Source organism: Mytilus galloprovincialis, chromosome 8 (genome assembly GCF_965363235.1).
Source record: "Mytilus galloprovincialis chromosome 8, xbMytGall1.hap1.1, whole genome shotgun sequence".
In the NCBI taxonomy this organism is placed as follows: Eukaryota; Metazoa; Mollusca; class Bivalvia; order Mytilida; family Mytilidae; genus Mytilus; species Mytilus galloprovincialis.
The window spans coordinates 94,525,437-94,534,919 of NC_134845.1; the positions used below are offsets into that span (position 1 = coordinate 94,525,437).

Here is a 9,483-nt window from a genome sequence, read left to right on the forward strand (position 1 = left end):
ACATAAAGGTTATTCCTGATTAATTTTTCGAATTAATTTATAATTAAAGGCGTTAAGAAACCTTTGGTGACCCCACAGTTTAAATGTCTATCGTAGGTACGTAGTTAACAGTAAATTGTCCCAGTCAATGGATGAATTTAATGTGTCAAGCAATGGCCACAGCCACACTGTTTTGAATTTCATTCTATATATTATTCGAAATTTTGTACTTTCAAGCTTTTCTTCAAATTAATATCTTTTGTTATCCTATAATCCTAATGTTTGTGAACTCATATAATCACTTGATACATTTTTCAATATAGAACAAGACAGTACAAATACCAAATTGTGGTTGTTGTATTGTACTGTTAGTCATTAACATTTAAGAGTAAATACGTAAGTATGCCCAAAATGTAATAAATATACTAAAAACGATATAATTTTCTATTTTTCAAAGGCTCAAATTTGATTTTTTTTGTTTTAGTAAATCGAATATTCTTGAAAAGTCAGAGAAAAAATGGATCGATATTTGATATTTAGAAGTTATTTTGTGTTTACATGGCATATTGCCTAATAAATAACATAAAACTTTCGAATACTCTATATGTCGCTGGGTAGATATTTTATTTATACATAGAAAGACAGTAGAATACAACATAATATACATAAACTGTTTGAGAAATAATAGTACATGGAGTATTATCAAATGTGTGTATTTGATTTTACGTTAGAGGCATGTGCATTTTAAATTGATAACTAATGTTAATTATTAACATGATTAAGTTGGTTCAATTATTTACATTGTTACGGTTACTTATTATACCCACTTTCTCTGATCGTTTTTGTTCTTTTGATTTCTGATTTAGATATTGATTTTTTTTTTTGTCAAAAATATGCATATACTGTATGTTTAAGACACACAAACACTCTTTATATAATACATATAACAGTGTTATTCTATTATTGCATTGAACATGTTGTAAATACATTTCCAATATATGAAGATAATTTCTATACATTACTATAAATAAACAGATTTGCTTTATTTTGAATCTACCAACAATATGTGTCTATTCAGCGTTTAAATATAATTAGTTGAAGCACTTGTAACTTTACATTAGATAAAGAAGATGGTGGATGACTGTTCAATGATCGACGGCATTTTAGATAAGATTCTAAATCAAATCAATCAAAGAGACAACAATCTGACGTAAAAAGCAGATGACAGACTAAGGTCACCATACATATTTAGGACGAGAACATGCTAATACAATATGAATATTTACCCTGCTTTGTACTTGATTGACACTTAAAGTCGGTTTCGTCATGCTAGTTCAAAATCCAATAGTCCGCATTAAGACATGTCATCCTAGCGGGACATATCAATCTGACTCCGAGCCAACTAGTATTTGCTCTTAATGCTTGATGCTGCGTGCTTATATGCTGCATGCTTAGCAAATACCAATTTTATATATTTGCTTTGACTGGGCCCAACTCGTTGAATACAAATCCAGGTAAATGACAAAATCTCAGGGAAATTATGATCTCCGAAAAAAAGTGATACTGAATAAAAGCAGCTCAAGGGCATTGTACTGACGTAAACAAAAATCAAAACCGAAACCAAATTGATAGCTGTTCGGATTCCAGCATCCAAAAATGTGAAGCAATTGAGACAAGAAACCGAAGCAATTACTAGTATATTTAGGCTTATAAAAATGAAAGACAACACATTCAGTTAAAGTATGAACATCAACCACGAAATTTCAGGCTCCTTACGTTCGACAAGCGCATGACATATATGTGTATATGCATGATTGACCTTGTACAGTGGGGAATGGGCGCAACATATGATGAAATTGTAAAAACTAGATAAGAAAGAATAGAATTGCCAGATCAGATTAAATCGAAGCACAATTAACTCAGACAAACAAAAACACAAGACAAAACATCTACGAGTATTTGCAGCTGGCGTTCTCCATTCTCGCCAATATACGAAAAAATAAAAATGATGGCGATTAAAATTGATTAATTGCGAAAAAATTTGGGGAAAGAAATATAACAATTCGATTATATCCACCTTTTATACTTTTTTCGGATTTTTTTGGACTTTACCTGCTCAGCAATATTCAAAATTCACTTTGACATCGTTATGACTTTAACAGAATTCAGCTGAGTTCATTTTATACATGTTATAGCTGTAGGCAACAATGGACTAATTAATAAAGGTGTGTATTGTATTATTTTACGTTAAAAGGTGTCATATGTAACCTAAAAGATTCAATTATTTATAGGTTATACAATTTTTGGTCATGTTTTATGAAGGTTTAAGCCCGAAGGCACACGTGTTTGAAGCAAATTTTGCCTTTCTGGTTTTGTTATTTAGCGATGCAGACGGAAAACTGTTGTAATGACAAAAACTGTTCAAAAGCAAGAAAAATTCGGTGAATCAAATCAAAGTTTCACTAAGTTACTTACGCACTCATTTTAAGCATAGTTGAACGTCTCGACACTTTCTTTTAACGATGATTAAGAAAAGAAAACTGTTGCTACGAAGAAATGTATTCAATTGTAAAAAAAAATATCTGTCTTTTTTTCTCCGACTAGACGGGGAATTATATATTCCATTTTGTTATCAAAGATGAATCTCGTGTTCCGAGATGGAAAACCGATGATGTCATGATCTCAATTTCAATTTTATAATATCTTTTTTGAAAAGTCAATGTTTAGGGATTATTTATTACACTGTAGATTAGAATAAAAGATTTCAAGAACAATTATAGACAGCAACGGGACAAACTGATTTTTTTGTTTGTTAGAAAGGGAAAATATGGTTATGTTAGTTGATTGTTTTTGCATAAGAGGTGGCCAAAAAGAAAATTGACCAAAGGGAAACCCTGATTGTGTCAATAGTTGGTGTCTCAAGAATACAAACTATCACACTTATTCAGATCATCATTTTAAGGAAAATAGTACTACTTTCCATGAGCGATCAGTTAAAATTAAGCAAGAAGATATAGACACAATTCAATGACTCTTATATAATTTATATTGTACGATAAAAAATCTTTCAAAATCTGACTTGTCTTGAGGAAATCCGAGAAATATATCATTTCAAAGTAAACTTGTACTAGATCTCCGTATACAAATAGCATTATTATGTTGGTACACAAAATGTAATGTTACCCGAGGGAAAATGTTGTTATAACGTTCGATTTTTAATTGACCGTGTTTTTTAAATGACTACTAGTAAGTAGTTGTTTGTCATTTCCGATAAACATGTATCAGCGTTATTATATATATCAATCATTACGCCACTATACCACTGGAATGAAAGTTTATGGACATGTTTCATGCGTTCTGACTATTGGAATAAAATAACTATCATTGACAAGATAAAACATTCATATTATACATAGGATAGTGAAAAACACTATTTGAATCCTTTCATTGGTATCATTCATTGTTCAAATGAAATATCATAAGGTGTCCGAGTTATCACATTATCACAGATGTGTTGCCAATATAATAATATAGTCATGATTGTTTTTAAACCAGATAATAAAAAAAAACAGTCCTAAATTATAATATATAATCAAATAATTAACAATATAGTCCTATCTTATCAAATAATCAAATAATCATAAATTTTGATCTGAAAATCAAATTATCACTATTGAAACGGTTAGAATAGTTCTATGTATGAAACAAGATGTGGTATTATTGCAAATAGGACCACTCTCCACGAGAAACCAAATGACACAGAAAATAAAAACTATAGGTTACCGTACTGCCTTCAACGCCCATACCGCATATTCATTTCTAGTTGACTTTTATATAACGTTTATGATGCACTTTCGCAAGTAACTTGTGGAGAGCTGAATATATATTCTGATAGAAAACATAAAAACCATACGAAAATTTAAAGTATAATCACGTTTAGCCAAAATCATCAGTGGTCAACTTACCCTGAGAGAGTGTTTATCGTGGTTTCATAAGTATCGCATATGTTACTACAAACAGTTCGATCCACCATTTTCTACATAATAATTGCCTGTACCAAGTCAGGAATATGACAGTTGTTATCCATGGGTTTGGAGTGTTTTATATTTTGATTTTGACATTTTATAAGGGACTTTCCGTTTTTACTCTACCTAGGAGTTCAGTATTTTTGTGAATTTACTTTCTATAAAAGAGAACTGAACTAACACTGCATTAGCAAAAAAAAAATAATAGTATACAAAACACAACATCGAAAGCATCGAAAACTGAACACTAAGTTCATGAACCCCACACTAAACGAATGGTTGAGCAGATTTTGTTTAATATGTGATTATAAGTTGTAAAAAGAAAAAAGAAACAAAACAAAAAACTTACAATATTGTGTGATTTCAAAACCAATCATTATATTATGTTTTACTTCTATTCGTACATATATAAATGTCGTACGTTTATATATACGACTTTCACATTGATGCACTTTCCCATTTTCCTACGTCATAAAGCTTATGTTATAACCTCGCAGTATGAATCGATTGTTCAATGACGTCATTAATGCTGTTTGACTTCGGGTCCACCGATGTTATTCATTGAAAACAAAATGCGTCAATATTTATCTAGATATAAGAAGATGAGGTATAAGTGCCAATGAGGCAACTCCATCCAAGTCACAGTTTATAAAACTTAACCATTATTGAGATTTGCATACAAAACAAAATTCCCTAGATTATAAAGAAAGCCTTCAAATAATAGAAAAAAAAAATAAGATAGCATATGATGTGGTTTCAGACTTGAGATAGGCAGTGGAACATGTGACATGTTAAAACAAGTCCGAGACCACAATTGTCGTCCCTTGATTGTCGTTGTTCACAAATATAGTCCCTATATCCCTAGTGTTGACAGTGGGTTACTTGCCATTAATTTTTATACCCCTTCCAAATTATTTTTTCCATGTGTAATGCCTTAAATTACAAGAAGGGGGTGAAATTACACTGTAAACAAATTTGGGTGCAGAATTTTAGAGGAAAGTAGTGATTTGATCCAGCTGAAAAAGGTTCAAAATTAGCGCTTCGGAAGCTGTCAAAAGATTTCAAGACGCCCTAAACATAAAATTGTCCATATTTTGAGTTAAAGCCGATGAAGTTTTCTACAATTTTGATATAATTTGTCCCAAAAGAAGTACAACACACTGTAAAAGTTTCTTTGAGAAAGTTCAGGTGGGATTTTTTTTTATTTTCATTTATGTTCTAAAAGAAATGCACTACGAAATAACTGTGGTCTCGGACCTAAGAGGTGAAATCTGTATATATAGAATCTGTACTTTGGCAACTTCCCTAAATGATTTGATGGTGTCAATTTGTCAAATAGCATGAAACTAAATGATTTAAACTTTTATTTTATAGAACTTCTGCAAAAATGACCAATGTTGGCATTTTATGGTCAAAATAGGCATTTTATAGATTTTTCAATATAGATGCATAAATGGCATCCTGACTTTCTATCTGACATGTTTTCATGTGTCAATATTTGTGTTGCTATGCCTTTATCTAGTTCTTTTACTTATTTATGAACTCTGAATCTACAGAAAAGAAGATTATCTTAGACAATATGTGCAAAATGTGTTGTATAAATGACCTTTGTCTAACGCCCTGTTTGGATAAAGTCTTAAGTGGGGAGCTTGGTACATAAAACTTGAAGTCCATAATAAAGACCTCACTAAATTTGTATCAAAAGCACTTTACAATGTCTATTGTACATGTTCCTTTTCACTTAATATCTTTCTTGTCTTCTGTAGGATAGCAAGGGGTTTAAATATAAGCCTGTTGAGAATAAATTGCATGCAAGATTTTCCCTAAAAAGGCAAAAATCTTTGTATCAGACCATACTGTTTGTAAGAAAAGTTAATTGCAAGAGTCTTTTTGTGCTCAGATTTGTTGTATCATGTCACATGAGTATTGAAATGACAAAAAAGACACAATTTTTTATTTCTTATAGCCTCAATATGCATTTTTTAATGTAAATATGTGGCACGGCCTAAATTGACCCTTAACTTTTTCCAGTCTTACTTGGCCTAAGACCCTTTTAAACTAATATGATATGTTATTTGTAATTTTTCTTTCCATTTAAAGTACTTTCAATACATATGTAAGGATTATTTATAACCAGAAAACTTCACAAATTCAATATTGCTGGAAAATATAACATCATCATGTAAGGCCCCCCTTCATTGAAAAACCTCAATTTTTCGGCGCAGGCTCATATAAATTTGACCTTTGAATAATTATGCCAAGTCAGATAAATCAAATGAGTACTCTATTACTTTAAGTACATGATAAGTTATATATTAAGGCATTTAAAAAGTATTTTTTTGCAATATTTTACTTTTTAATGCCCCAAATGTTGATAGTTGAAATTTTTCAATTTTAACGTAAAAATTTTACACGCAAAGATGAGTATAGAACTTAACTTATTGTCTATAATATACATCCTATTGTCATTTTTCACTTTGAAAGCAGTGTTATAATTTATCAATTTTTAATATTTGTCAACTCTTTCTATCCTATTAGGTCAGAGACCACAATTGTCGTCCCTTGAATTTCGTTGTTCACAAACATAGTTCCTAGTGTTGACAGTAGGTTACTTGCCATTAATTTTTATACCCCTTCCAAATTAATTTCTGCATGTTTAATGCCTCAAATTGTAAGTAGGGGATGAAATTACACTGAAAACAAATTTGGGTCCAGAATTTTAGAGGAAAGTAGTGATTTGATCCAGCTGAAAAAGGTTCAAAATTAGCACTTCGGCAGCTGTCAAAAGATTTCAAGACGCCCTAAACATAAAATTGTCCATATTTTGAGTTAGAGCTGATGAAATTTTCTATAATTTTGATATAATTTGTCCCAAAAGTAGAACAACACACTGTAAAAGTTTCTTTGAGAAAGCGCAGGTATGATTTTTTTTTATTTTCTAAAAGAAATGCACTACGAAATAATTGTGGTCTCGGACCTAAGAGGTGAAATCTGTAAATATAGAGTCTGTACTTTGGCAACTTCCCTAAATGATTTGATGGTGTCCATTTGTCAAATAGCATGAAACTAAAGGATTTAAACTTTTATTCTATAGAACTTCTGCCAAAATGACCAATTTTGGCATTTTATGGTCAAAATAGGCATTTTATAGCTTTTTCAATATTAATGCATAAATGGCATCCTGACTTTCTATCTGACAGGTTATCATGTGTCAATATTTGTGTTTCTATGCCTTTATCTAGTTATTTTTGTTCTTAAAGAAATGCGCTACGAAATAATTGTGGTCTCGTACTAAATGTTTAACCTGTTTTAGGAAGAAGGTATTACTATAAATTCAGAAATTATTGCCAGGTTTTTATTATTGCGAAAAATGTGACAAGGTTATTATTGCAATTTTCATATATGAATTAAACAGGATTTTTCTCTAAAAGAACAAAATCGCAATACTAAATGCATGCAATAATTTACAGTCTTGTATACTGTAGTAATTTGTTTGTCTTGAAAAATCAGAACTTTTTTTCAAATTGCAGCTCACTAAAGCTTGTGTTTATGTAGTTTTTTAAAATATCAACTTTGAATTAAACTTTGAATTGAATAGCTCTTACTCCAGAATGCTTTGATTGATGTCCTAAAAAATGTTAGAAACACCTTATCGCTCTTTGGCTGCCATTACTGGACATCACAAAGGTTCTTGTTAAAGTTTAGACGAAGTGATTGTTGTATGAAGTAAATAGTTCAAATAGTTCTCAGGTCAAGTGGCGCAGATTGGTGAATTTTTTATCTATCTATTAAAATAATATCCCTTTTAGTTTTTATAAATTTTTGATATGACACAACAGCGTATCATGGGTTCATGTCGCAGATCTTTATTTATCCACGTTACAAGGAACTTTAAATCAGAATGACGTAAAACGAAAATGTTCTTTGTAGTCCTGGTTGAGTCATGAGTTGGAGGTCAGGGTCAGCATCAAGGAGGCCAAATATCACCTGAACAGGCTTCTGTCTGATCGGGAGGAAATGGTGATGCATTGAATAATTAAAAGGACATGATAGATGAGGATGCTCCTCCGACCAAGGATAGTAGCAAGTGACAGACATGAATAAGCTCCATCCACCAAGGTTAGTAACAAGTAACATACATGAGTTTACTCCACCTAAGGTTGTTAAGTGATAGTTTGTTCCACTTTCTAAGGTTATTACTTAAAGTGAAAGACATGAGGTTGCTCCACCCACCAAGGTTAGTGACTTAAGTGACAGACAGGAGTTTGCTCCACCCATAAAGGTTAGTGACTTAAGTGACAGACATGAGTTGAGTTTGCTCCATCTTCTAAGGTTGGATGCTCCATCCATAAAGGTTAGTGACTTAAGTGACAGACATGAGTTTGCTCCATCTTCTAAGGTTGGATGCTCCACCCATAAAGGTTAGTGACTTAAATGACCCCCCCCCCCCGATCCAAAAAAAAAAACAACACAAAAAACCCATCATTTTCATGCACCCACTATAATGGAGTGGGCATTGAATGTAACCCTTTGTACCATTTATCCATACGTATTATTTGTCCTCAAAATTGGTGTGCAATCTCTAACTTAGTTTGCCTAAACCAACATCTTTGACATAACGTTTATTAGAGGTCGGTCATTTAAAGACGTATCAACCGTATCATATACTTTGACGTATCCGCATCTGCAGATATACCAAAAAACAGTATGTGATCCCAAAATTTAATTTTATGTACTTTCAATAATGCAATTGGGCGACTGATTAATTTCTTCTAATGCAGAAATTTACAAAACAATAAAGAAATTTCGAGTTTTTGTGGAATATATAACCCGACTTTTGAAGACATTCCGGATACTTGAAACAGTTTACAGGCATGATAGGAGTGAATACGGTAAAATCGTTTGTTTGTGTATGAACTTGTGCTCACTTAGAACCAAATTGTTAGTTGACAAATAGAGTGATACTCAGTACTGTTTTATTGAATGTACGTTTATTTATATGACATATGAAGACAACTGGTGTTTCTATTACCTCTTATGATAACATCACAAATGAACAATATTCAAAGTTCCTTACATGTATATAAGTAGTACATTTGATTTTGTTGGTGTTTATTCGTGTAAGATCTTGCAATACTTTTTTAACTAGATTATTAAGGATTGTGTACGATATTCGTGTACCTGCCCTACATTGGTTCCTTTTTAACGGCATTTAAAAGTAGTTGATAGAACCCCTTATTTTTTTTGTTTTACGTCAACGTATACGATACGGTTGGAACGTTTGTAAATGATCGACCTCTATTACCACAAGAAACAGATCAAATTGCAAATTTGGCCATGTCACTTTTGCCTTGCATGAGTTGTCCCCCGTTATAAACAGAAAACAATCTGAATTGTTTCGTTTCTGTTCTATAACTTCAGTTTGCCTCATGTTAATAAACTTATACTCATTAATCAAAAAACGGTCTAAATTTGGCGA

The 9,483-nt window shown here is 31.7% G+C and overlaps 1 protein-coding gene across 1 annotated transcript in view; it reads left to right on the plus strand.

Moving 5' to 3' along the window:
* LOC143043838 (E3 ubiquitin-protein ligase TRIM9-like) overlaps window positions 1–8,430 on the plus strand; it is a 100,774-nt gene extending 92,344 nt beyond the window's left edge. Inside the window, exon 4 of the mRNA XM_076216019.1 lies at window positions 8,211–8,430. Within this exon, the coding sequence (XP_076072134.1) occupies window positions 8,211–8,430 (220 nt within the window). The remainder of the gene's footprint in view (window positions 1–8,210) is intronic.
* Window positions 8,431–9,483: the final 1,053 nt, after the last annotated feature.